The 27,737-nt window shown below is 44.6% G+C and overlaps 1 protein-coding gene across 6 annotated transcripts in view; it reads right to left on the reverse strand.

Annotated features, from left to right (window-relative positions):
• Positions 1–217: 217 nt before the first annotated feature.
• The window catches only part of RGS8 (regulator of G protein signaling 8), a 34,153-nt gene continuing 6,633 nt past the window's right edge, over positions 218–27,737 (reverse strand). Inside the window, exons 2-7 of one of the 6 annotated variants that reach the window (XM_074961095.1) lie at positions 26,906–27,007; positions 25,619–25,677; positions 21,213–21,314; positions 20,390–20,454; positions 8,778–8,944; positions 218–6,472 (exon numbers count right to left, since the gene is read on the reverse strand). In XM_074961095.1, the coding sequence (XP_074817196.1) occupies positions 6,290–6,472; positions 8,778–8,944; positions 20,390–20,454; positions 21,213–21,304 (507 nt within the window). In that variant the 5' untranslated portion in view covers positions 21,305–21,314; positions 25,619–25,677; positions 26,906–27,007 and the 3' untranslated portion in view covers positions 218–6,289. Of the gene's footprint in view, positions 6,473–8,777; positions 8,945–20,389; positions 20,455–21,212; positions 21,315–23,483; positions 23,691–25,618; positions 25,896–26,905; positions 27,008–27,737 lie in introns of those variants that run through there. The other 5 variants (XM_074961094.1, XM_074961092.1, XM_074961093.1 and 2 more) reach the window with 5 other exon arrangements.

Genomic DNA, 27,737 nt, shown 5'->3' on the forward strand with positions numbered 1-27,737 from the left:
ATAAGATGACTACAGCAGCTCCAGCACAAGAGGTGAATGGAATGTAGCCAGGATGTGTGAAACTGACAGGTAAGAGATGACAGGCAATTGGTGTGTAGGGACAGGTGACAGCCACACAGCAGAGTGTGTAGTGACAGTCAGAGGTATGCTGGAAAGATATGAAAAGACAGCAGACAGGTATCTGGGGAAAATGAGAGGCATCATGAATAGGTATGTGACAACAGAAGACAAGTCTGTAGGGACGGGTATCTGAGGATAAATGAGAACCATGAAATAACAGGTATGCAGTGATGGCTGAGAGGTTGGTGAGAAGAGGGGAAAGGTATCCATGGACAAGAGGTATGCAGGGACAGCTTTGTGAGGATATTGAACGTGTGTGCAGAGATAAATGAGAAGCAATAAGTACATAGGGACAGGTATGGGGAATGTGAGGGTAGGTTTATAGGGACAAGTGAGAGGCATACAGGGAGAGGAGACAGATATGCACCGACAGGTGAGAGGCACTCGGGGACTGGCATGAGGTATGCTTTGATATTGCTCTGTATGCTGTAAACATTTCAGTTTTGTTTCTATATCAATGAACATTCAGTTCAGTTTGATATATGTGCTGTTACGGGTCATTGGAAGCACAGCAGAACTTTACATTTCCCATTACTCGCCAATCTTACATACGCCGCAAAGGAACGCTAACAGCTCATTTTATATCACTTATGTGTTATCCTAGTCTAACGTTTACAGTCTAAATCACAGTAAAGATCCTCTACTGGGAAACATTAAATTTATATATAAAGCACATACACATTCGCTCATACATGCACTCACTCACACACATTCCTTCAATACTCAGGCCTAGTCTATGCGTAAAACTTAGGTCGATCTAGCCACATTGCTCAGGGCCTGTGAAAATTTTTGCACCCATAATTAGGGTGACCTACCCCTGTACAGATGCAGTCAAAGGAAGGATTCTTCCATCAGCCTAGCTTCCTGCCTCTCAGAGAGGTGGATTAACTACACTGATGGAAAAACCCATTCTGGTGATGTAGCGCCATAGTGTAGATGCTTCCTACCGTGCACAGCTGCAGTGCCATAGACTAGGCTGTAGTGTAGACATACCCCAAGATGATCAAGACCTGGCCCTTCATACTTCCCAGTGTGGAAGGCATGGACTCGTCAGTGCACTAATGTTTACATTTAAAGGGACATAGACAACTTCAAATCTGGTTAATCGGGGGAAAAGGTTAAAAGCAGTCTCAATTTCCACCCCGGCCTCTGTGTCCCTCTGAAATTTGGTAACTTTAAAATTGCATTTTCCTATTTTTAAAGTATTTGCTCTTCCCTCTTGTCAGAGATCTTCACAAATTGACAAGCTGTTCAGGGGAAATATGCAAAGTGTTGTCAAATGCAAAGGTAGAAAGAAACAATTTTTTCTCCCACCCCTTTCGATTATAGCACCCTTCGTTATAACAATACTGGGTCCAGAATTTTCAGAGGGAAGTGTGATAAGTTTTTGATGCCCCTTTAACATAAAATAAGAGTTGAAGCAAAGGCAGGGTATTTATCTTTGAGGATTTATCCTTCTAGACTAGCATAGTGTTTGCAATGGCTGATGCTAAATCACTATTTTCTTCACGAGCTCCTGATTTTAAAGGAGGCGATTACATAACTTTCCTATTTTCATTCAATTCAGGCTGACATTTGGCATAAAAGACAGCAAATTATGCTAATTTCTTTTGTTTAAAAAAAAAAAAGGCTTTAAATCATTAGGTTGTTTTCTATCTGGCCTTACTGCCATGAATAGTAGTGGAGCTCAAGACAGCAATGTTGGTGAGAACCACACTGAGCATACATCAGGAAGTCCTGCAGATATTTTAGCATGGGGATGGGCACTGATCTGGCCAGCTGCCCAGTCTGTTCCAAAACCTGCAATAGTGTCAAATTTTCCATAGCTTCACCCCAATCATCTTGTCTTGATGAAGCAATAGAAGCAAAGGAGTGGGAGCATACAGCTTACATCAGGTAAAATCACTCAGCCTGGGGAGGTCTTTTTAAATGGACAGTCAACTGTCTCACCCCCTCTAGTTGGCGGGAGAAACCTTCCTTCTCCTCCCCATCCCATATACTTTCCATCCAGCCCTCAGCTGTCCAGCTATACTTGCCCTTCATTCCCAGTCATGCAGAAACTCTCACTTCACTGCTTTTTTTATGCCAACTGGCTGACTCGACCTGTGCAATATTTTCTCACAATGCTTCTATAGTAGGCTGAGCTCTCTGCTGAATAGGTTGGCCTCCCAAAGGGCTGGGAAGTACTAGCAGGTACTGAGGATACCATCTGTTGAAGTATCCCCAGAGTCTTTAATGTGCTGTGGATGGAGCCTTTTTGGGTGCCTTATAAACAAGAAGTAAAAATGACCAACTTTCTTCTCTTTAAAAAGCACTGACTACGCATCCCCCACTAGCACTTTCACTTACATTCTGGTCTAGATGATACTTAATCCTGCTTCAGTGCAGGGGACTGGACTAGATTTATTAAGGTTCCTTCCAGTCCTACATTCTGTTTCAATGATTCTTCACTTGGAAAAAAGGACAGAGTTGTGTATATATGCACCCTTTGCATTCACAGCCACAATATGTGGATTAATATAAAAGATAAAATATACATAGCCCTCCCCTGCCTTCACAATCTCAGCACTTTCAGTGTTGTCACTTGTGGTGTCTGTCCCAGACCATAGTGTCATAAAAGACAGCTAAGACCTTTCAACCAGTACCTGAAAGGCACCATATAGGTGTGCCTATCCTATCACACTGAAGAGTGTGCTCACCAGTTCAAAAGCTGTAGAGTCATTGGTTTCATGCACCAGTTCACGTTCATGCAAGGAGTCACCTAGACACTTCTGAATTAAGGAGCAAATTCTGTGCATCCAGTTCCCATTGACTTCAACTTAACTCAACAGGAGCGCCCCACATCTAAAGACAGCATAGCCCTAAATGAGGGTGTCACAGTTTGTGTCACAGGGAGAAGATTTCACCTCAATTCCTCAGTAGCTTTCTCTTGGTATCTGCCTCCAATTGCACAGAAAACACATTCAGAATGTTCCATGAACCCTGTGGAGTGATGTGAGTAAATTTTTTCCCCAGCGTCTCTCAGTGATCTCCCCCACCCTCCCCCTTGCACTTTTATCTTACATCTGCAGCACAATGGGGATGTATATGTGGTTTAATTCTGTTTAGTAGGACAAAAATATAGCCCAGGAATAATCAAAGAATAATTTCATCAGTCTTTGATTCCTTCTAGTGCCTTGCACAAGGTTCCTGAGATAGTTACCTCTGCAATCTTGTTTGCTAGGTTGACAAAATGTATAGACTAAGGGAATTCATGATAGATTCTAGAGCAGTGGTTCTTAACCTTTACTGCAGCCTGCACCCCTTTGGTTCTCAAAATACGTTCTCGCACCCCTTATCAAAATTCATTGAAGTAGGTCAGTTCTTTAAACCTAGATATATTTTTATTTGTATATTACCGCAATCGTTAATGTATAATGTTAATAAATACATAGGTTTGATAAAATATAGTTGTACTTACGTGCCTGTGACTAACTTGTGTTTTCGATGATTTACCTTCTAAAAAAATCTGGCATGTCTCTCACCCCCAGAAAGGGCATCTCGCACCTCCAGGGGGCGCGTGCACCCCAGGTTAAGAACCACTGTTCTAGTGGTACTTTTAAAGAAAATAGATAGAGGGGCTGTACTATAGGGCCTGCCTTTGGGTGCAGATGTAACCCACACACCTCCTGGGTGTGGTGTTGTGTCCCATCTAGTGGCACCTAGTGAGACCACTAGAGAGAGAGAGAGAGAGAGAGAATGAGCCTGCTCTATAGGCTTAGCTAACAGCTTTTAGCTCATGCGGTAGAGGCTCATGCACTAAGCTCCAGAGGCCCCAGCTTCGATCCCGCCCGCTGACAACCGAGATCTGTCAGCGTTACACAGGCTCAGTTCCACACACCTTGCAAACCTGTGTTCCAGTCCCTGCCACTTATTTTACAATCCAGTTGTGAAGGACATCAGTAAACAATGGTTCTCAGATCATAGGGCTCAATGCCCTTTCTGATAGTCCCTCTAATAGAATGAAAATTGACCCAGAAGAGGGTCTCTCTCTTACAAAGTGGTCTGCAAAATGAAAAGTAGAGAATCAGTTTTAGAATAACAGTGCTGTCAGATGCTGTAAGGTAATCTTTCCTTAGAAAACACATTTTCCCTATACAGCATATAGCCTCTGGTGCCTAAGAACGCTGACCTGCTGCACATGACTCTGAAATGAGACAACCATGCTCCCCACCCTCATTGTGATTCCTGAACCACAAATACCCAGTCACCTGAAGCCCAAGTGTCACCACCATGCAAAACTTTGGTTACTGGTCAACGGCAATGGCATATGAGTGAACTCCTGTTCAGTAAAGCTAAGCCACTCTGCACCTAACCATGCATCAGCTCTCTCTCTCCTCTCCCCTTCCCATTCAGCCCGAGTGTCAATTCCATCCAGTGCTCACATTATAGAGATAGGACTGGGAAGACATTTATTGAATAAAAACAGCGATGCACTAACAAAACCGTTCATCCTAATGAGAGAAACCTCATAATGACTACAGAACAGAGGCTATACATCCAGCAGCTCCCCTGGCACAGCATCCCTCAAAACAGAGCTTGAAAGCTGTGTCCTACCTAATGCATGGATGTGCAATACCTTTTCAGACCCATGCAGCTTTTTCCTACTTTGCTGTGTGTAGCTTTAGACTCCAGGCCATCCTGTTTACTCAATTTTGAATCAAATTTTTAATCCAAACTTTTTTGGATAGCAAACCCACAAACTACCCTAAACATAGAAATTGGAGCCTATTGTAAATTTATTTATGCATAACTTGGTTGTGTGACACAGTGGATGTCTGTGCATAATCTTTCCTTAAGCTATGCAACAAAAATATGGAAAATACAACAGCAAATAAGTGTCTTATATACTGCTTCAAAACTGGACTCATCCAGTGCATGACATGTTTCCACTGTCTTGTCTGTTTTCACAGTAGGGACCACGTCTCCATATTTGTCTGTACAGCACTGAACACACAGTTAGCAATCAATAAATAAAAGCAGTCTATGGACAATAAATACAAATAACTTCAGTATCAATGTTATCAGATGCTGCATGAGGTCAGGACAGAGGCTGTTTTTAAGTTCTGTGTGTGGTGTGCTACGTTGCACACAAATCCCTTTACTTTTACCTCTCCCAGTCATGCCCGATCATGCAATGCATGAAATGTGTGTTCTCACATAACAGGCAGCTCCTGCGTTCCCCTTCCTTGTTAGGAATTAGCATGATGGAGCATCACATGTTGCCTCCCAACACTACAAAGCTCTTCTGGGGCAAGAAGTATCTTTTTGTTATGGTTTTGGTACAGAGCCTAGCACAATGGGGCCCTGCAACATGCCTGGGGCTCCTATCTGCTCCCACAAAACAAATCAATCAAATAATAATTATAATTTGTACTAGAACCATTTCTAGTAAGGGCTTTTGGTTTGGCCTCCTGGGGAGGAAACTTTGGCTCCTTGACAATGCATGTGAAAATAACAGTCAGCTTCCCTCTCCTAAAGAGAAGGACTTTAGGGTTGGGTGGCATCATCAGATAGGGAGGGAGTGCAGCAAGGTCATGGCTGACATCACAGTGTGAGCAACAAAAATGGAAGAAAGAGCTGACTCAGTTGATCAGTTCTACCCGGGGAGACAGCTCAAGGCCTGTAGCTTTTGGAACCCCATGGTCTCTAGCTTGGAGTTCCAGCTGCCCACGCCCTCACATGATCGACAGCACTGCTTTGGATTGTGCTCAGTTACACTAGTTTCATGACTGCCCTTAGTGTCCCCTCCAAATATGTGAGATAGGTGAGCGTGGGGAAGAAGTCTGGAAGGATGGAAGTTCATATTGGCATTATTTACGAACTAACCAGTGTAGTAAGTTTTGGGAAACCTGCCTTCTTGATAGATGACCCAGTGCACCCCAGAGGACATGTTTATGATCCTGAATAGGCCAGAATCTGCTAGGTGCTACCACTAACCAAACACACACACAGACTCTACAAAGAGTCCTAGTACTGCGTTTGGGTCACACTCTGAAATGGGCTCCCCCTTTCTCTCTCCCCTTCCTCCTTTACCACCGCTTTTTTTAAACACCAATGAAGTTTCACATTTGGAAATGGTTTTGGCTGCCATGGGAAGCTTATGGTTTCTGAGGGTCCCATCCCTGCTCTAGCTGAGCCTCCTCTGGGTTTGGGTCAGCAGGTCTGTGTAAATTTTGGATCTCAGGAACCTGGGGTAAGAGTCTTTCTCCATGAGGCTGCGCACTTTCCCCTGGGCCTGGTCAAAGCAAGATAGTGAGGGCTCCTGCACATTATTTCTTGTCACCTCTCGTGTCTGGAAGTCTATGTTCACCTAGGGAAAGAGACAACAAGAAGAATTATATAGAGTAACTCTGCTTTATATAGTTAAGAGTGTATGTTTGTCACAGCCATGACTAATAACACAACAACATAACCTTTTGGGGTGGGAGAGGGAAGGATTCATAATAAGTCACTGCACAAATTTTCTAACTTAGGTGGCTTAAGTTAAGCACTTCAATCCATATTAATTTCAATATTAGCTGTGTGTGCTTAGCACCTCTGAAAACCAGACCATTTTTATGTAGGTGCCTAGGTGTGAATTTAGGTGCTTAACTTTAGGCACCTACTGCAAGTCTGAAAATGTTGACTCAGAGTCTTTGTCACCCCAGCTATCCCATCACTCATCAAGACGCCTATGAATTTTTACAAATTTGGCTCTCTATACATTTAGTGTGTAGAATAATGAATTGTTAGCAATTTTAAACTATTACTAAAATCTTATTAAATAGCTTTAAGTTATTTTTGTTTTACAATAAACTGTTTGAATTTTCTCAAAATTTCCCATGAGAACTACTTACTAAAAATATATTGTGCCTCGACTTTTCCATTTTAACCCCCCCAAATGCATAGTTATAGCATTTTTGCTGTGACAAATCAATGAATTTTCCCAGATTTTTGCCCTGACAAACAACCAGGCTTAACGGTGGTTGTCATGAGAAAGATGGCTGCAAAGCAATTCCTGTGTGAGAGAGTTTGCAGTTATTAATCTTTTGAATAGGGAGGCTTCCGTGGTGCACAAATATAATGCAGTCAAGAAAGGAAACCTTTATCTGTGCCTCCCCTCAGATGGTTACAGCATTAGTTGGCTGTGCATTATGCTGGTGGGTCATTTAAAATTTTGATACACCAAAGGTCATGACTGTGCGATCTGATTTTAGGAAAGACCAAACCCTTTAGATATCATAGGGATCGACACCTCCTAATCTAACCTAAACCCAAGTGTCTAATCCCAGCTGGAATGCATTCAGTGCCACAGGATGCTGGATCACCTCCCACTCCAGTTGACGTAATCAGAAAGACTGCCATTGACTTCTGTGGGAATTCAATTTGGCCCTGTAGTCAGCCAAACCTCAGCTTGGGCTTGAGCCAAAGTACCTTTGAGTCTCTTGCCCCTGGGTCCCCGCCAGGAGCCCCTACTCCTGGGCAATCTTACTGTTCCCAGCAGAAGCTCAGCTCGCTCCCAGGGTCTTTTCAGCACCCAATTTATAGTCTCCTTGACTCTAGCCCCTGGGTGCACTTCCCAGGACCTATCACAGTTCACAGCCTTTTGCTTATACCAAGATTGTAGTGTTTATCTGCCTCAAATGGGGTGGGGCTTGAAGGAAAATGTTAGCAGCTGCCTAAGGCTCAATTTCCATTGTTGCTGGAGCTCACTAGCATGCCCTAGAAGCTTCCTTGTTCCTGGAAAAACTCCCCCCTTGGCCAGGATCACCCTTTTAAGCCCCACTTCTACAGGCGTAGCATGTTCTGCCGGTGCACCTAATTGACAGTGCCTGATTGCAGGAATGCTCGTTAGCCTTTCCACCAGGGGGATGGGCATGTGCCCCATCAGAGGCCCCAGATTACGAATATTAGCAAGTCACAAGTTGTGGGTAAAGTCTGAGGTTTTCCCCGCTGGAAGCCCTCTTGGAAATTGGGTACACATTCACTAGAGGAATCTGTAAGCAGGCCCTCTCTGAATAAGCAATGTGACATCACAATGCAGGATATAACATCATAAACTGTGACTATGTTAAAGGAGAATTCACAAGTCCAAACTCTAAATTGTGGCTACACTTTCTATTCAGCACAGTGTACTATTGCTTGTAACTTTCAGCAATTATAACAATGCTGAATAATACAGATTCAGAGGGGTGTAGGGCCTAGATTGCCACATATGCCCTAACTCTTGGAGATTCAAAAGGTTAGAGCAGTTGCTGGGAGTGTTGTTGAAGGCAGTTTTGGGGACCTATAAGGCAATAATTTTGATACTTGTGAAAGAATGAAGGAGTGATGTCTCTGTCTGTTGATTTGCAGAGGTTCCCCACTGGACACTTTGGGATGCAGGCTGCAGTAACTCAAATATCCAGACACACTGGCCAACAGTAGCCAGTGAAATCATTGATCAGCTCATTACCTCTGCAGTGGTCCCCTGAAGAGTACAAAATCCCAGCATTGGGGATATGAGTCACTGGTAGTGGAGAGAGATGTAGCAAACATGATGTACCCAACCCTCCTTTCCTTCCCCTTGCCAAGTGAGTTTCCCTGCAATACCTGTCTCTCAGATTAATCCCACCAGAGTGTGTATGCCTACCAACCTCTCGAGGAGCTTGCACATCAATGAATTCTTCAAAGATCCTGTGGGCTTTGGATGCCAGTTTGGTTGTCGACCGGGTCTTTTTGAACTCCTCACAGGCCAGCCAGAACTCCAGATTCTCCTCGCTGAACTCTGTCTTCAGGAAGGCGCGGAATGCAGCCACCCCATCTACAAGGGGGAAACATTGGATTTATGGAAAAAGGGAAGCACCTTCAGACCAGGTAAGACCTCTTTACTGTATATCCCACTGTTCACTATTCCCAACAAATACAATCTCTATTTGTTTCAAAATCTCTGCCATCGGCACAAAGAGACTTAACTGTTGATCACGTAGTTTTTCTACAGCAAGCTCAATTACTGTCCTCCACAGGTTACACAGTTACATGAGGCTCCCATGTGGTTAAAGGAACCCCCTCCTGTGCTGTTTTTTAATCAGTATTTTGCTAGGAATGTAGGCAGAATTTCAAAGGGATTTCAGTGGGATTTGAGAGCCTAACTCCTATAGGGTACTTTGAAATTCCTAGGCTCAAGTTATACATTCTGCTTGCCATACAATTGTTAATGCCTCACTTTGTAAAATACAGTTGTCACTCGGTAAAAAGTTTATAAAATATATCATTTGTGAACTTGTCTCCTTTTACATCTGGGCTTTTCATTACTTTGATTTATTACCTTGACACGTTTTTAACTCTTATTTGTACATAGGAAGTATCTTAGAATTTCTAACCATAACAACTACAATAAAAAGAAAAAGGAAGGAACACTGAGGGGTTACCACCTCTCTCTAGCTAGGTGGTCAAAGTGCTCTTATCTCTTTTAGTGTTTAGCAATTGTGAGACTTAGATAACGTTTCTGGCTAGCTCAGGTTACAAGTTATGATTATGAAGATTTGGCTAGGAAATTGGAGCGTTCTGATTTCTGTGCCTAGGTATATTTATATAAAGGGGCACATATAGACACAGCCACTGTATTTATTTTCTCTGCAAGTGGGATCTAACCAATTCAGGTCTGGAACAAGCAGAATTGAAATCAATGAGCACTCCACCCATTTATGGCAGAGCTGAATTTTGCCCTTTCAGATCTTTCCTGTAAGGTAGGGCCATATAAGAGTTTATGACAGGAATCCTTCTTGACCAACATTACCCCATTCCAAGTTTGTGTCTAAAAACATTTGTGGGATGGGACAGGGAATGCAGTCAGTGAGGGGAAAGAAGTGGTCTTGGGGAAACTGACGGAAGGTCCCTCCTACTCTCCCTGCCCTGAATTTGGGAGCTAAGCTCCCCTAGAGCTCCCCTTCCTCCTGCCTCTTCCTGGGCTGATGAAATAAGAACTTCTCAGGCACAATAATCTAAAGTGGGAGCAGCAGGAGGGGCTGGTGCTTGGCTGGGGGTATGATGGGGTTCTAATCCTTCCTGCACCAGTACCAGACGGGAGCTTCCTTTCTGACTCTTTTTTTTCTTTCCCAGAAAGATCCATCCCCTGCCTTTCCTCCCCACTTCCAATGGGCAGAGATGAAAAGTGACAGTCTGCTGCCTCCAGCTCCCCCCTCCACCCCCCCATGGCAGGGGAAAAAGAGAAACCCTGCCCCCGGCCTCCCCTCCCCTAGCCATAATCCAGGAGACACTGGGGTTGCTATCTCTGAGATGCAGAACCCCACCCCCACATCAGCCCTTAAGGGAGCCCTCCTGCTGTCCCCTACCAGAAGCCCCTGCCTCAACCACTCCACTCCTGGCGAGACTCGGGTCTCAGGTGTTTTTGTGACAACTTGCATTTGGCACAGGCAGAAGACAGGATATTGGGCTAGATGGACCAATGGTCTGACCCAATATGGCCGTTCTTATGTTCTGTCCCCCTTCCTAGTCCCCAGTGCTGGGAGGAGCCACTGCGGTTTCAGCAGCTTGAGGACCTGGCAAACACCCAGATGGCAGCCGCTCTCCCAGCCACGTGGCATGCATCGTAGTTACAAAATCACTGTGTGGACACGCATGTGCACAGCTTTCAGGGAAGGTTGGTCCCAAGTGGGGAAAAAAAACCCCACACATTAAATCTTTTCACTGGCAAGGCAGTACAAAAACTGTCCAGGCTGGTTAAAAACCAGCCAGCTGACAACCATAGCCGCCACTGGGACACAGAATGGTTCCATCAGCTCCCTCTCCCCTCTTGAATGTCTCATCTAAGTGCCTTACGCCTTCCAGTAACCTCGCATTCGTTCCCCACAAGCAACTGAGAATGGTTTTATGAGAGCTGGGGTGAAAGTGCCTCTTCCTGCTTGCTTTTAAATAGCTAATGTGAGATTATGGACAGAAAGGGGACACAGGGATGAGATGCTCAGCTACAGCAGTTTCACATCAACTCTTTGGAGTATCGTTTTTTAGTCTTCTTACTGCCCAAAGAGAGGGGGAAATGTGGTCTCAGCAAGGTGCTGTGCCACCTGCAAAACGAGGGCTTTTGTTGTGCGCACAGCAGTGCTGCTGAAACTGAATGTTGTGATTTGGATACAATGGACTTTACAGCTCCAGGTGCCTGAGGGAGACATTAGCCCCTCTCCAAGCCAACTGTGCAGGGACATGCCAGAGATATGGCCGGGGCAGGAGGTGTATCAGGAACGCACTGCACTCAGGCTGTTGTGAGCTGCTCGATGGCTTCATAACATGATGTTGTAGGCATCTTGAGATAGAGATGCTGCTGAGGCTGCTCTAGCTTACACCAATGCCTGCTCCACTCCCCGGCTGACCCCAAAATGCTGGAGGCAAGAAGGTGGCACACAATGTGTGCCCTCTTCAAAATCTAGTACCCAGTGTCTTTCCTGGCGAGGTAGGGTCTCAGTGGGAAGGTAAAACTCAGGAACAGATTAGGGAATCTATTCGGCAGTATGGGATAGCAGAGAGTTTGGAGGGAACAGAAGTTTGAAAGGAAAAAAACAGCAGATCCTGGTGCCATAAGGCTCTTCGTATGTAGCTGGTTCCTGTAATGTTTGCCCTTAAACATTCCATAGTTGGTTAGTGGATACCTTGCTGAAGCTTTTTACAACGACGATAAAGAGCTTTGCAATATGCTTCTAGACACCCTGCCTCTCTTTTCTGGTCTTGATTCTCTCTCTGCTTTTTGACATCCTTAGCATTGACACAGGGGTCACTCTCCAAAAACAGAAGCCTTGCCAGGGGACGTGATGAACAGAGCATAATGTCTGGTAAAAGGAAAGGCTTTCTCATGATTGATGCAGTGTGAAAGACCTTTGCTTCAACCCTGCTCCAGAGAGCTACCTGGAGCAGCAGCTGGAACCAGAGGGTCTCTGCACAGTTCTCTCCCCTTGCTCCTGCTATGACTTTAGTCAGTGGCGTTTCATTTCTAAATAAATATAGAAAGGGGTTGGACATGAGTAGTGGACATTTTTCTCTTCCTGTTTGTACTCTGTCTCCTTCCCTTCTATTTCCTCTCCCCCCATTTTCTCTCCTCTCCATAAACTTCCTCGCCCTCCCTCTCCTGCAGGTCTCTTGCTAACCCCCTTTCTTCATTCTGTCCCCTGTTATTTTCTCCCACCCTCTTCACTTTCCTTCTCTTCACCCTCTCTCCCCGTCTTTCCTTCTGCTCTCCTCCCCGCACTCCCTCTCTCTTCTGTCTATTCCTTCTTCTCTCTTTGTTGCCATCCTCTCTGTCTCTCATGGCCTTATGCAGGAGAGACTTCAAACCAAGGGGCCCCCTTGCTGTATGAAGTCCCACTGCTAACTTGCACTCACTCATAAGAGCTGATCCCCCTCCTGACTTCCCACAGGCTTCTGTCTCCTCCATGCATGAGCTCTCTGTATGTGGAGAAAGCCCTTCTTTTTAGATCAGTCAGCTAGGATCATGCAAAGAATTCCTCTAATGGGGGAGAGCATCAAAGCCCATAAGAGGACCAGATCTGGAAGGAATTTGCAAGTCTGTGAGAGCAAAGCAGGGCTGTCCTTAGGCATAACCAGCATATGCGGCTGCGTAGGGCACCCGGAAATTTGGAGCACCACTGTGACCATAGGTACCGACTTCTCATCTTGCCAGGGGGTACTTGACACCACCTTTCTGCTCCAGGCCCCACCCCCAGCCCGTCTTGTCCCCTGAGTGTGCCCTGTCCCCACTCCCCCCCATCCCTCCCGGAGCTTGAACGCCATAAATCAGCTGTTCGCAGCACTCAGGAAGCACTGGGAGGGAGGGGGAGGAGTTGGTAAGCAGGGGGCCGCTGGCACGCAAGAGGCATGGCAGGGGGAAGGAGGGGAGCTTGGTGCTGGTGGGTGCTCTGCACCCACTACATTTTCTCTGTGGGTGCTCCAGCCCCGGAGCACCCACACACAGAGTCCGCACCTATGACCAGGACAGCAGGTAAGAGCGGGTCGATTCCCCCACACCCAGCATGTGCTGCAGCCTCCTTACTAGGCAGAAGGCAGGGGCCGGATTCATAGAGCCAAATGCACCAGCATTGGGGCACCAGTTGCACTGACATAGGGGCAGTATAGGGGCACCAATATTCAGAGCCAAATGCGCTGGCGTAGGGGCACCAGTTGTGCCAGCATAGGGGCACCAGTTTAATAATACTGTGTAGGGCCCCATAAATCCTAAGAATGACCCAGGAGCAGAGCAACGAAAGGCTAGTCCATTCTCCTTTCACTCTTACCCCGTGAACACAAGCCAGGTCCCAAAGTCATTACTTGGGTTTTACTCACTTCTCATTCGGCCATGATTCCCATTGACTTCGGTGGGAGTTTAGCCTCAGCCTCACTAAGGACTTCAGTTTATGTCCCTGTGTACCTGCTCCACCTTCATGCTGATCCCTAGAGCAGTAAGGTGCACCGCGGATCTTGGGGAGGGATTGTGCTAAGTATACTTATTTCCCAGACAATTATCTTTTTCCGAGATCCTCCTGGGGTGCTAAGGCTCCCCCTGTGCTCCCAACACAGGGATGTGCCTAAAAGTATAATCTAGCCCTGTATGCTTTAAGTAATTATCATATTTGGCACTTATGTCACTGATTTGCAGTGCTGTACAAATATTAACGCATCCCCACAGTTCATCTGTGAACTAGATAAGTATTATTCCTGTCCTTGTGTGGATGGGGGCAGTAAAGCAGGCACGTTCATGAATTTTCCCAAGGTCAGTAACAGAGCTGTAGTTAGAACTCAAAGAGTTCCTCACAACCAACGTTGTGTTCGTTCCCTTAGAACATGGAGAGTAGATTGACTAGAGCAATAAGGGTTGAAAGGAAGGAGCTCTGCAGGCTAGTGAATGATGAGTGGCAACTAAGGAAGGCCTCAACATCTTGAGAAGATCCAAGACTAAAGGCTTAAATCATTCAGGCAGACAGTCTAATCCCCAGGAGTCTAGCCAATGCTGGAACGCGAAGATTAATGATTATTTATGTAATGTTTGAATTTCATGCCATAGATGTGATTGGCACTTAACCTAGGAAACAAAGGCATAGGCTGAGATTTTTAAAGATATTTAGGTGTTTCTGCACTTAGCACTGCAATGCCTATGTTTCATTTTTCAAAAGGAATTTAGACACTTAGGGGTCTAAATACTGCCCTGTTGACACTGAATGAGGTGAGGAGGGTACAGGAACATTTCTTATCCTAGGAATTGCTTTGATGAATTTTAGACTCATGTCGGTAGCACAAAGCAGATACAGTGCTGTCCTAGCTCAAAAAGAGCCAGAAGGAGATGGGAATCTGTGGGAAGAAGGGCAAAGAATGATCAAGAAAAGGCAGAAAAAGGATAATATGTCAGAAGAGCACAGAGATCACACAGTACGGAGGAGAGAAAAATAACTGTCACAAAACTAAAAAGGAAACATACATGAAGGTTTTTCCATGTCTCTTTGTTGAAGACAGATTGAGGGTTTAAGGACAGTTTGTCCTGGTGGATATTGGACAAATGACAAGCCACGTGTCCAGCCCCGTGAGAGACGCAGAACAAGATGCGCCATTGCTTGCATCTCCGCTGGCATACTGTCAAAAGGAATCTCCATCTGGCTGGCCAGACCGTGTCTCCTGGGCATGAGATACAGAGAGAGGCTACTCTTCTGTCACTTGCTGAACACACACTCTCCAGGCCAGACCAAGCTCCCGTCTCATGGGAGTCATCATTAACCTTAATGGCATGAACTGGGAAAAAATGTCCAAAAACAGCACATTAAAGTCACTTCCTGGTAAATGTACTAAAAGCACGTCGCATTGACTACAGAATCCCCTTCCTATGCTACCGCACTTCCCTGAGGTTTTCCCCTCACTACTTGCTTTTAGAAAATGAAAATTTGACATTATTGTGCACTATGCAGAGCTCTCTGTCCTGTCCCTGGCAAACAAGGAGTTAATAGCAACTCAGGTGCTCCAGGGCGGAGCCATAGGAGCAGTTGCTCCTGGCTTGAGGAGGTAGAGACTGCCTGGGAGAAGGTTGTTTCCTGGGCCAGTGCAGCCCCAAGCCAAGGGAATATTTGTGTATTATGTTTTGAGGTTTTTCTGTGATGGGAAGAGAAAGCACTTGCTGCAGAAGGGGAGCTGGCTGGCTAATCCTGTGCGTCTGAACTGCTCTGCATCTCCAGCAGGTAGATACGCCGCATTAAGTTGTTTACCTGAAAGTATCAACAGAATTAAGACTTCAGCCATTCTTAACCAGTTGGCAGCAGTTCCTTTAAAACAGCATTAGAATGATGGAGGTGGAGTCGCATGCTTTATCCCCAGACTAATGCTAAAGACAGATGCCTGCTGCAGAGCTGTGTGTGATTAGAAGCACATGAGTTGTGCTGCCTCCCTTGTTCCTGATCACGTCCCAGTGTCAATGCTGAGGTCTTTTTATATGATCTGCAGACTAGACAGTTGGAATCATTCCATTTCCTTTATCCAGTAGGGCACTGCCCATCCTGGGAGACCCTAGAGACATGGAACTAATTCACTGGTGACCTATGACCCCTTTGTAACAGCATAGCTGGCCTAAAAGGGCTTCCGAGCAGCCAGAAGCTCTCTTCCCTGCCAGGAATACCCCTGGTGCAGTTGAACTCCCCAGCAAGCACAGAGGTGACCCCACTGGTTCTACAGCCCCATGACCCCACAAGAGCCCCCGGTGCAGGACTACAGAGCAGGTGGGGGTATGGCTCAGTGTTTCAATGCCATGGCTTTTCCTAAGATGCTGCAAGTCCCATAGGGGCCATGGCGGCCAGGACAGAAGGTAAGAGTACCCCTTTAGGGCTGCCCTAACCTGCACTGGAGGGCTGCATGGCAGCAACCCCAGGATAGGAAAAGCACAAGCCAGCTTCCCCTCAGTCCCTCTGCTAGCCTCCACGCTGGTGCAGAGATGAATCACGTCCAGAATGAGAACGCTGCATATTATTTAAGAAAATAACATAATCCCTGGTCAAGATTGCGATCAGAGAGCCCCCAAAGAGAGGGGTTCTGAGTAGAGATTGTTGGGGAGGGGTAGGAGAGAGCAAGAGCAATGGATCTCCTTAAGTTCTGGTATCATTCTGGAACCAGATTTTATTGAAAACATAACACCTTTTAACTAAGGTCCTAGACTCCACTCAAGAGACCCTCTCCTGAAAGTATTATGTCGAGATTAAATGTTACTATAAAGTTCACTAAAGCAATTCAAGCAGCAGCCTCTCATACTTCAGTTGCTATTTTACAAAGGTAAATGAGCTGATATTACACATAGAGACTGCATGATGCTCTGTTAGAGGCCTTTTTGGAATGTCTCCACCTGCAGCCTCTTTGTAGTCTCATTGTATGTGGCAACAAGAGGTTCAGAAGTTCCAAAAAAGAATACTGACTCTCTAGGTACAGTGTCGACCTCCTTACCTTGGCAATACCCATTGAATTGTTATGAGGGTCTCAAGATTGTATCATTTTAGTAACATTTAATTCCTCCCTTTGATCTGAGAAATACCTCTCTGCTTCCTTCCAGTATATCCCTGGAGGGACAGCTTTGAGTTGGCTCCCCTCTGTCATTCAATTCCTCAGCACTGTCTATGCCGTAACACACCATTACATCAAGGAATTGTTTGGTCTGAAGAGGCCCAAAACCTCATTCCAGGTTTAACTTTGACTGTGGCAGGTGAAAATTGTGAGTCAACAACATTATTCCAAGTGAATTAGCAAACCATAACTAATTCTTAACCCCTCTGAAATTTACACAGGAGTTTCCATTCCAGAACAGACCAGTGGTCTATCTAGTGAAGCAATGATCTATGCCAGATGCTTCAGAGAAAATGTGATACCTGCATAACACTATAAAGCAAAGAGAAAATTTATTTCTGAGCCCAGCTGGTGATCATCTTATGCCCCAGAGCATGAGCTGATATTACGCTAGCAAACACTGTTCACACGGGCAGTCATAAGGAAATTTGACTGATATAGTTCTCTCCTTTTTTGCCACTAGCTGTAGGCGCTTAGCTGAGAATGTTCACTAGGGACAGTCACACAGAAATGCTAGAGTAGACACAAGACTTCTTTATCTCTCTGACCTTAAGACAATGTTTGTTCATGTGTGCTACTTAATGGAGGGGGGGGAATGCAGATAACTGAAGCTTTGTTCTGCTTCCACAATGAATCTTAGGCAGTTCCATTGCCTTTTAATGTAATGTAGTTATGAAAATGAAAATACCTACTATGACTACCACAAGATAATCCCTTTCACTCAAAGGTCTGTGGGCCAAGCACTGCTCTCGTTTACATTGGTGTAACTCTAGAGTAACGCAGTTGACGTCAATGGAGTTACTTCAAATTTGTATCAGTTTAACTCACAGCAGTTTTTGACCCTCACATTTGCAATTCCAGAGGCTTCTGGTACAAAACAGAATGTAGAGTATTCCGTGGTAAGGGGGGTTATTAAATTACTGATATTTCACTGTTCACTGGGTAACTCTACAGGGCCATTATTAGAAACTCTGCTTTTGTCATCACACACCATATAGTTACCACAATGACTTCCTATTCTAGATATGGGAGAAAGCTGGTGTCTCAGCAAGCCCTGTGCGGTAGCTGCTAATAAATGCTGACATTTTTATGGTGGCCACTGTATGATGTGCTAAGGCTGGAGTCACATCAACCAGCTAAAAGGGAAACTATTTCTATAATTTCATCACATATAACCTTATCTACTTAGCTTTTGTAACAGAAGCATACTCTTGTATACTACATGCCTTACCTTTCTTAATGTCAAAAAAAGAAAAGGAGTACTTGTGGCACCTTAGAGACTAACCAATTTATTTGAGCATGAGCTTTCGTGAGCTACAGCTCACTTCATCGGATGCATATTGTGGAAACTGCAGAAGACATTATATACACAGAGACCATGAAACAATACCTCCTCCCACCCCACTCTCCTGCTGGTAATAGCTTATCTAAAGTGATCATCAAGTTGGGCCATTTCCAGCACAAATCCAGGTTTTCTCACCCTCCGCGCCCCCCCCCCCCACAAACTCACTCTCCTGCTGGTAATAGCCCATCCAAAGTGACCACTCTCTTCACAATGTGTATGATAATCAAGGTGGGCCATTTCCAGCACAAATCCAGGTTCTCTCACCCTCCTCCAAAAACCACACACACAAACTCACTCTCCTGCTGGTAATAGCCTATCCAAAGTGACCATTCTCCTTACAACGTGCATGAAAATCAAGGTGGGCCATTTCCAGCACAAATACAGGTTTTCTCAACCCCCCCCCCCCCACAGACGTTCTGGTTAAACTTGGATTTATGCTGGAAATGGCCCACCTTGATTGTCATGCACATTGTGGGGAGAGTGGTCAGTTTGGATGAGCTATTGCCAGCAGGAGAGTGAGTTTGTGTGTGGGGGGGGGGGAGTGAGAAAACCTGGATTTGTGCTGGAAATGGCCCACCTTGATTATCATGCACATTGTAGGAGAGTGGTCACTTTGGATGAGCTATTACCAGCAGGAGAGTGAGTTTGTGTGTGTGGTTTTTGGAGGGGGGTGAGGGGGTGAGAGAACCTGTATTTGTGCTGGAAATGGCCCACCTTGATTATCATACACATTGTGAAGAGAGGTTTCAGAGTAACAGCCATGTTAGTCTGTATTCGCAAAAAGAAAAGGAGTACTTGTGGCACCTTAGAGACTAACCAATTTATTTGAGCATGAGCTTTCGTGAGCTATCCGATGAAGTGAGCTGTAGCTCACGAAAGCTCATGCTCAAATAAATTGGTTAGTCTCTAAGGTGCCACAATTACTCCCTTTCTTATTGTGAAGAGAGTGGTCACTTTGGATGGGCTATTACCAGCAGGAGAGTAAGTTTGGGGGGGGGGCGGAGGGTGAGAAAACCTGGATTTGTGCTGGAAATGGCCCAACTCGATGATCACTTTAGATAAGCTATTACCAGCAGGAGAGTGGGGTGGGAGGAGGTATTGTTTCATGGTCTCTGTGTATATAATGTCTTCTGCAGTTTCCACAGTATGCATCCGATGAAGTGAGCTGTAGCTCACAAAAGCTCATGCTCAAATAAATTGGTTAGTCTCTAAGGTGCCACAAGTACTCCTTTTCTTTTTGCGAATACAGACTAACACGGCTCTTACTCTGAAACCTTTCTTAATGTCCTAACTTATGCTCAGGGGTAACATAGGACTATGACAAAATTAGAGCTGGGCAAAAAAAAAATTGGATATTGACAAAAGTTTTCCATGATATATTGGGTTTTGACCAAAAAAGAGGTTTTAAAAAGTTGAATATTTTCCCCTAGCTGCAAAAATGATATGCTCAGTGAATTATTGTTGGTGAAATAATACATCATCTTTTCATCCATGGATCTCAAAGCAGTTTACAGTCATCAATTAATTCCTAACCGAAAACACTGGGGTTTCAATGGGGTTCAGGGGGAAAAAAAAAGGTCAGTCTAAACATTTAAGGAGTCTAGCCCGTTCCCTCCTGAAAATATAAGCCTTCACCACACACTCTCACCCCTCTTAGTTTACACTGCCCACACAATCTCAGTTTGCCCCCTTGTTTCAATCTGTAATGGAAACATGCTATTGGATATACACTGCTAATTTTAATATGTTGTTTGTTAAAGGTGTAGAAAGGACTGTGAAAGGATGCAGTCCCAGGTTCCGTTCCATGATATCAGAATTCCATAGCTTCCCAGCAGGATGCGTTGGTGGAGCAGAATAATATTTTTATAAACAGAATTGGAATGATTGATCTGTTTAGTGGTATGAAATGTGATGATTACATGGTTCTGTATGGTTTGTGTTTGTAGAACATTCACACTTGTATGTTTAACTATAGGTTATACTAACCTATAGTATAAAGGTAACAACTAAAATATGTCATTTTTGTAATGAGCAAAGCTATATGCTGGAATGTTCAAAGTCACATAGGGAAATTGAATGCCCACTGGATTTCCCATTAACATTAATGGGAATTGGGCAGCCAGATCCCCCAGGCGAGTTTGAAAATTTCAGCCACAGTGTATGTTAGTGTTATAGTACACACTCCCTCCCAGCATGTTCTTGTGATATTGCCCTGATTCCTTAATTATGGATCCACTGAGGGTCCTTGTGCCATCTAATACGATTCTTCACATTTGAACTACAGTAAATATTTGTGAAAGAGGATGGAGGTAGAATGTAGCTTCTACTCACATTTATGGGACAAGAGACTGTCAAACGAATCTGCCCATCTTGTGGCTTCTTCTGTTGATAATCTTCTAAAAGAAAGGAAATGACAATCACAAATAGTCTATTACAGACAGCCTTCTGGTGCAACTTGCCTGGGAAGGGCTGGACAAGACACCAGATGTTTTAGACCAGGACTTTGTATCAACCAAAGTAGAGGCAATCACTGAGGAATTAATCCCAAGTTTTACACATGTCCTAGTACATGCTGATACAAGACTCTTTGGAGGTGTGGAGGTCTAGTTGTTTTAGCTAAACCTTAACGCAAGCTGGATGCATTCAATAAAGCTGTTTGTTCTTGACTTTAATAATGAAACTTAGCAGATCAGTTAAATGCTTCCAGTGTTGTAGAGCATAATAGGGCTATGGATTGAAGATGCTGATCACCTGTTATGCAGAGGTGACTGCTCATATTTAGACTTGTAATAACAATGGGCCACATTCTGTCCTCAGATAAATGCACACAACTCCCATTTGTATCAGGGGGGTGGTATGCATGTTCTATCTGAAAATTTGCCCCAATTTATCCATGATGCAAGTATTTTCTAACAGAGCTGGTGCTGTTTCAAATTCTGTGGGTTTCTGTCTTCCTTTTGGGAAAAGCAGATCTCCAAAGATTTGGGGATTTTTCATTGCTTGCTCTCAAAAGATTAAATTAATTATTTTTTCAGGAATGTTCAGTGCTAAAACCAATTCCAGTTGCAGGGATTGGGGTTCAAAGCTTACAAAGTACAATGAAAGGAAGGAAATACAAATAGAAAGGGAAGGAGAATGGTGCATCTATACTCACTTCAAAGCCCGGTTGGGCTTATCTGGAAGAATGGCTGTGAAATCATTACATGAGTCTGATTTGTGAGACAGGCAGCCCAGGCGAGTTCTCATCCCTCTGTTCCTGTAATCAGTACGGGATAGGGGTGCAGGCAGGGGAGAACCAGGGAAGGTGACAATTACAAGACAAGCCAGAGTTGTACAATGCAAGATCTCAGTGACTTTTTATCTAATGAGGCCCCCAAGCAAGGGTTCTGAGGGTTTAGCCAAACATCTTCAATGAAGGCTGAGAGATATCTAGGATGGTTTTTTGTTTGGGCAGATAGGACTAAAACAGTGGTTCTCAAACTTTTGTACTGGTGACCCCTTTCACATAGCAAGCCTCTGAGTGCAACTCCCCTTATAAATTAAAAACACTTTTAAATATATTTAACACCATTATAAATGCTGGAGGCAAAGAGGGGTCTGGGGTGGAAGCTGACAGCTCACAACCCCTCCCCATGTAATAACCCTGTAACCCCCTGACGGGTCCCATCCCCCAGTTTGGCAACCCCTGGACTAAAATATCAGAACAGAGTCTCCAGTAATTAAAGCCCTTGCTTTGTAGCTCACAAGTCAGTAGGTCAGAATGGTGAATCAGTGTGAAAGGCCACAGGCTTGGAATGGTTTCTTGTGGCACTCTTCTCTGGTTGATAGAAGGGGGAAATAGGCAGCTGTGCCAGAAATCAGTCGCCACTTTTCACCAGTGCAAGGATGGTACAAATACCATGAGCACTTGCAGTTAGGGGGGCATAAAGGATTAGAGGGAGCAGGTGGGCGCTGCAAATGACCCTCTAATACAGAATCATAAAGGCCTGGCAGGATTCTGGATGGGATCTGTAAATTCAGAGTGACAAGGACTAGTGGACTAGAGATAAATTTCATCCACTATAGATTTATCTGTGCAAGGATTTACTCTATCATTTGCTCTCTAAAACATGTTCCACAGATTTCACCCCTTCCCACCTCGTAACCATTTCCACCCCTCCAGTGGGGTGGGAGACACGTGCACAACACCCAATTATTACATAACAATCTCACTGGGAAAACTTGGGTGGAGAGGCATCAAACAGGAAGGTGAGAGCAATTGCCACTGTACAGGAACAGTACTATTTTTGGCACTGTCCCCTCTCAAACAAATAAATATTGGTTAATAGTTTTACAACATGGTTTGAAAGAGCAAGAAATGCATAATCCATTACTCCTCTCTCCAATCCGAAAAGCATCTCGGCTAATGGATTCTCCCAACACTAAATGAGAGCACCTTCTCCTGCGGATGAGAATTGGGGAATTCAATAATTCAGCCCATGCTCTTCCGATTCTGGACCCAACCCTGACCTTGAAAGACCCTCTTCTTTTAAGTCTTCTGCAAAACAGATTGATAAACCTTTCCATGACTGCAGAGGGAAGCATAACATTCTTCCATTCCATATATAATATTTTTTCCAAACACATTGGTGCTAGTCCCTGAGCCTGTTTGCATCGTGCCCACTTTTTTTCCTTCTTTATCACTCTCAGATAGTTCCTATTATGCATGTTTTAATATAATTTTAGAGCAAATTAAATATTAATTGAATGCAATGATTGTCTCTCTGGCACAATATGGACAGCTTGTAGCATTAACTATTGCAAAATATTGAGATCCTTAGTTACAGGCATTGTTGGACGACGTCAAAACATGGACATGTGACCAAAGATCTCAGGACAAAATTCCACAAGGACTCTAAACGTTGATGCAGAAACATTCCCTGTAAAATGCCATCTCTCAACTATGTTGAGGACTCCAATGCTATTTCATTCAGACCGTCTTGTTGCGTCTAATCTATGAGCTTTTTAATGCTTTTTCCACCAGTCACCCCCAACCTTCATCCTTCCTGCAATGCCTGTTCCAGCAGACTCTGTGAAAGGCTCATGAATTGCTCAGCAGAGGTGCGACACGCATTACCGCAATGCTGGTTAAATTTCTCTGATGTCTGAGATCAAGGGACTGCAGCAGGGAATAACAGTACGGGAAAGACAGAGATGCTGCTGCACAAGGAGGATCTCATTTTTGATGGAATATTGAGCCTAAGGTTTTGACTTCCAAGGAAGGACGCGGAAGGGGAAGAAGGAAATGGAATCCATGGGAAATGGAGAAGCAAGGGAAGGTCAGGAGGGGAAGAGGTACATTGGAATGAGCTTAAAGGCTTATCAGACAAGGGAGAGGGTTACAGGGTGGGAAGGGGTGAAGAATGGATCATTTCTTTTCAGTTACCTCCATGGAATCAGTAAGGCATCCATGCAGGCATCCAGTTACAGTTCACCCTTTAATTGGCCGGCTTGTAGGGCGGCCAGTGCTGTTTGCAGGAGATAAGACTGCGGGGAGGAGGGATTTACTGTTTCATGTCCTGTCCCTTAAAATCAAAGAATCCTCTGTAAAAGGAGGGACAGCTGTTCTCAACCCATTTAATTCTCTTGACTCCTAGAAGGGAATGTTGGATTTTCAGTGAAAACCATTCAGAGTTGAAGGTTGGTCATAGCAGGAAATTTAATCCTCTCCTTTAATCCCCAGAACCAAGGTTCTAGTCCAGCTTCAGGTCTAAGTGAAATGAGTTTGGTGGTGTCAGCTCACCACTGAATGGCAGGAGTTGACATAACAGTACGTTTCATTCAACACAATTGGCAGTCTTTGCTCAATGGGCTCAGCTCAGGACTGAACTGGCTAAGACCAAACTACTTCTTGCCCCTGTCATCCCTCTAGGTCATGGTTGATGTTACTGACCAGGCATCCTGGAAAAGCTGGCACTGCAACTAACCTATAAATAAAACAACACAAGGACTTCACCCTACTGTAGGGGCTGATCCTTTAACCACCACAGGCTCAAACATTCACACACAATATAAAAGCTAATTCCTGATGCATCTAATCATTTGGACTCTTGGAGCCTGTGCAGTCTGTGAATGGCTGAGGAGAAGGAGAAAAGAGCAGAGGAAATGGACAACCTTTGGCACAGGGCCAGCTTGTTCCTCTGCCTTGTCACTGAATCTCATTCCAGGGAGGAAGGCCAGGTTCCACCAGGAAGGAAGCTGATGGGACACATAATGGATAAATGCTGTCTCCCTGGTGCACACAGTATAATTGCTTCCTAGTGACCATGAGAGAGGAGAAACACCTGATAACCTCCCTATCTTCTTACCCAAAGAAGGCACCCAAGCAGAAGACAAAGGAGCAGAAGAGAAAGGAGATTGTCTGGGGAGGAGTGGGGTGCCCACCTTCTTTGGGCCTGAAGAATTCCCAAGGCTACTGCTGCCAAATGCAGCATCCATTTTAAGACCTGATTACGTTAAAAATGCACAAAGCCTCTTCCCCACTAAACTAATGGAGCAGGGATTGCATTACATGCCAGTGAGTGCATTTCCTTAATCCCCACTCTGACCGTCTGCCTTCCATTGTGTTGTAGCTGAAACCAATCCCTATAATTCCCTAAGCCCCTTTGAATTTCCTTATTAACACAACCTCACTTGGATGTGAAACCAAAGCACGTGAACGCCTCGATTCCAGTAGCCAGGATTTTTCTTCCCCATTGCCATGCTGGCATTGGTCATTGAGGGCAGAGCTGGGCAGCTGCTGGTGCTCCTCTCCCACACAACCCCACACGTTCATGCACTTGAGTTCTACCACAAAAATGCTCTGCACTCTTCTGGGCTCCTGATTTATGACAGTTCCACCCCATCCTCACTGTCCCTCGCCATCATCCACAATGTTCCCTTCCCTCTACCACAGCCACCTTTCCTGCTGATGCCACAGCTGACCACTGGGGAACTTCTCTCTGACCAACGTATTTCTCTCTTCATTGCTGGAATGACCCAAGATAGCTAATGAGGGCAAACCTGAGGCTCTGGTGATCTCTCTCTTCCCCAGTCTTTTAAACCTACCAGTAATTCTCTCTGCTGCAGGTACAGCCAATTGTTTACACCTTAATAAATCCAATATGTGACTCTGTGAAACTGGTCCCAGTAGGAATCCATCCATGGATCTTTCTCCCACACTCCCACCACACACCCCATCTCTTTTCCCACCCTATAATAGAACTCCAGTGCAGAGAGGAATTGCCAGCATCTTCCAGTGCATGTTTTGAGGATGCTATTTGGGGGCAGAGGAGGGGGAGTTTGTTTTGATCGTGGCACCCAACTTCAGCAAGATGACATTGTAGAGTCACCCCAGGACAAGAAAAATGAAGCCATCCCAGGGGAGAAAACTAATAATGCTGAGGTTTAAAAAGGAAGAGCAGAGATTTCCAAAGAGACTGCAAGAGATTAAGAACATCCATCAATATATGTAGAAAACCAGATGAATTGAACATGGATAAGGCATTCCAGACAGACAACAGACAGAGAAAAGATACTCACTGCCTTTGACCTGTCCTCACGACCTGTGGATCTTTGCCAATTGTGTGATCGGAGAGGCTCTACGGAGAGAATAGAGCAGTCTCTTAAGAGGCAGAAAGTCACACTCAGACACACCTCCCCCTCCCCACTTTCTCCGAGCAGCAGCACAGCTGAAAGCAGCTCTCCTATCTGTGTCACATCCAGTAAACACTAAAGCAGCCTAACCCAGCAGACTGAGGCTTGGCTACACTAATACTGCAGAGCCGGCTCACACATCTCATTGGTGGGATTTCAGAATAGCCCACCTGATCAGAACACTTTGTTGCATCCTTCATCCTCCTCCTCCTCATTAACCTGATCACAAATCCCTTAGCTTCTATTACATTAAAATAATCCACCGCTTGGCATATTCTGTATATGAGAGAGGTTCACAGGGAGAATTTAGATGGGATTCCCCTGCAAACATTCTCTGTTGTTGTTACCCTGATTAAATTGGAATAAAGCATCAACCTGCATTGTCGTAAAAAAACCCTCCTCTGAGGTTGGGACACGTTATTGCTTTCAGATCATAGGTCACAGAGCTCTTTCCACAGACAGCTGCTGACAGAAAAGGTACTGGAGAGTATAATTAAAGAGTCCTGTTGTCATCAAAACCAAATCAAATCTATTAAAAGGCAAGGAAGGCTCCTTATTGGATGTAATGTGATAAATGCAGAGCCAGTAAAAAATCCCCCCCTGGCAGGTTACAGATGTGAATTTCCTTTCCATCCCATGAAGACGTGCTGTTATCTCACATTCTCTCATACCACTTCTCACCTGACTTTTACTAACAACCCAAATTCCCTGCCCTCCCACACAGAGCCACCAGTGTCTCACTTTCTGTTTTCTCTCGTCTCTTCCCGTTACAGATCCAAATTCCCCTCTCTCTTCATATACAGACCGATGAACTCTTCCATCCTTGTGCCCTCAGGCCTGAACTGGCAGAGGGGATAGACAAGGAGAGACATTTTCAAAAGCAACTAAGTGACTTGAAAGTCAGTGGCGCGTGTCCTCCTAAGTCACTTTTTAAAATCCTACGTTAGGTGACTTAACAGGTCTTTTTGCCTCTCTAACTTCTGTGAGGCTGTGATGACCTGTTCTTATCCCACTTCCTTCTATACCACATGCCAACCCTTTAATACAGATCCTAACCAATATTCTCAGAAAAGATGCAAAATGTCTCCCTTGGCCACACAAACATACAATTACCACTGTTTTACTACTCTTTCCCGTCATTGTCTGGAACTGGTATTCTGTCGAAAGCCTCACCTTCCCCTCTTTCTTTAGTAAAGACTTCTGGCTTTTGTGTTCTTTGTAGCCCCAGCTTGAAGCATATCCTGAGACCACATGTGATTATATGGGCAGAATCTACTGAGAAAAGATTTATGATGGATACAAAAATTATTTAAGCAAATATAAGAGCAATACTAGCTTTTCATCTTGGAATTATTCCTTTATAACCTGGAGTTCTCAGGGAAGTGATTTATCTATTCTCAGCTCAGTACACAATACTCCAGGCTGTGATGATGCTGATTGCTCAGGCCTCAGTTTCACCAGGAGCCAGGAACTGAACCAATGTGGTGGCTGACATAAGACTTTTGTCATCCAGTGTGAGAGGCTGAGGCTCATAGTGTGCAAATGGTGTTGATAAGGTGGGTGAATTTGTTCAAACTAAATAACAATCAGCATGAGCCTTTGCCCAAATCCAAAACAAATTCAAAACAACGTTGCAGAGAGCTCAGTGAACGTTTAGCTTGTCATTTTCACTATTCTGTGCTTCTTCCTACTTCTGTCTGGGCTATTGCAATACAATGAGATGTGTTATTTTTGCAATGACAAAAAAGCCAGATCTTGAGGGCTCTTCAACACAACTTCTAGATCAACAAAAAGACCCATTTTGGAAAGTTCAGCTCCAGCATCCAGACTTTTTGACTTTGCTTTGATCTGAATCAAACCAAATCTCTGAGCCACCTGCCCTGGATATATAATGAATCTGGAGATTATGGTGTGAGTCTTCCCTCTGTTACATCAGTTTTTACATCATGTGAACTCCATTGACGTCAACAGTGTAACAGAGTAGAGAATCAAGCCTGTAATTTGC

This window comes from Natator depressus, chromosome 8 (assembly GCF_965152275.1).
Source record: "Natator depressus isolate rNatDep1 chromosome 8, rNatDep2.hap1, whole genome shotgun sequence".
Lineage (NCBI taxonomy): Eukaryota > Metazoa > Chordata > Testudines > Cheloniidae > Natator > Natator depressus.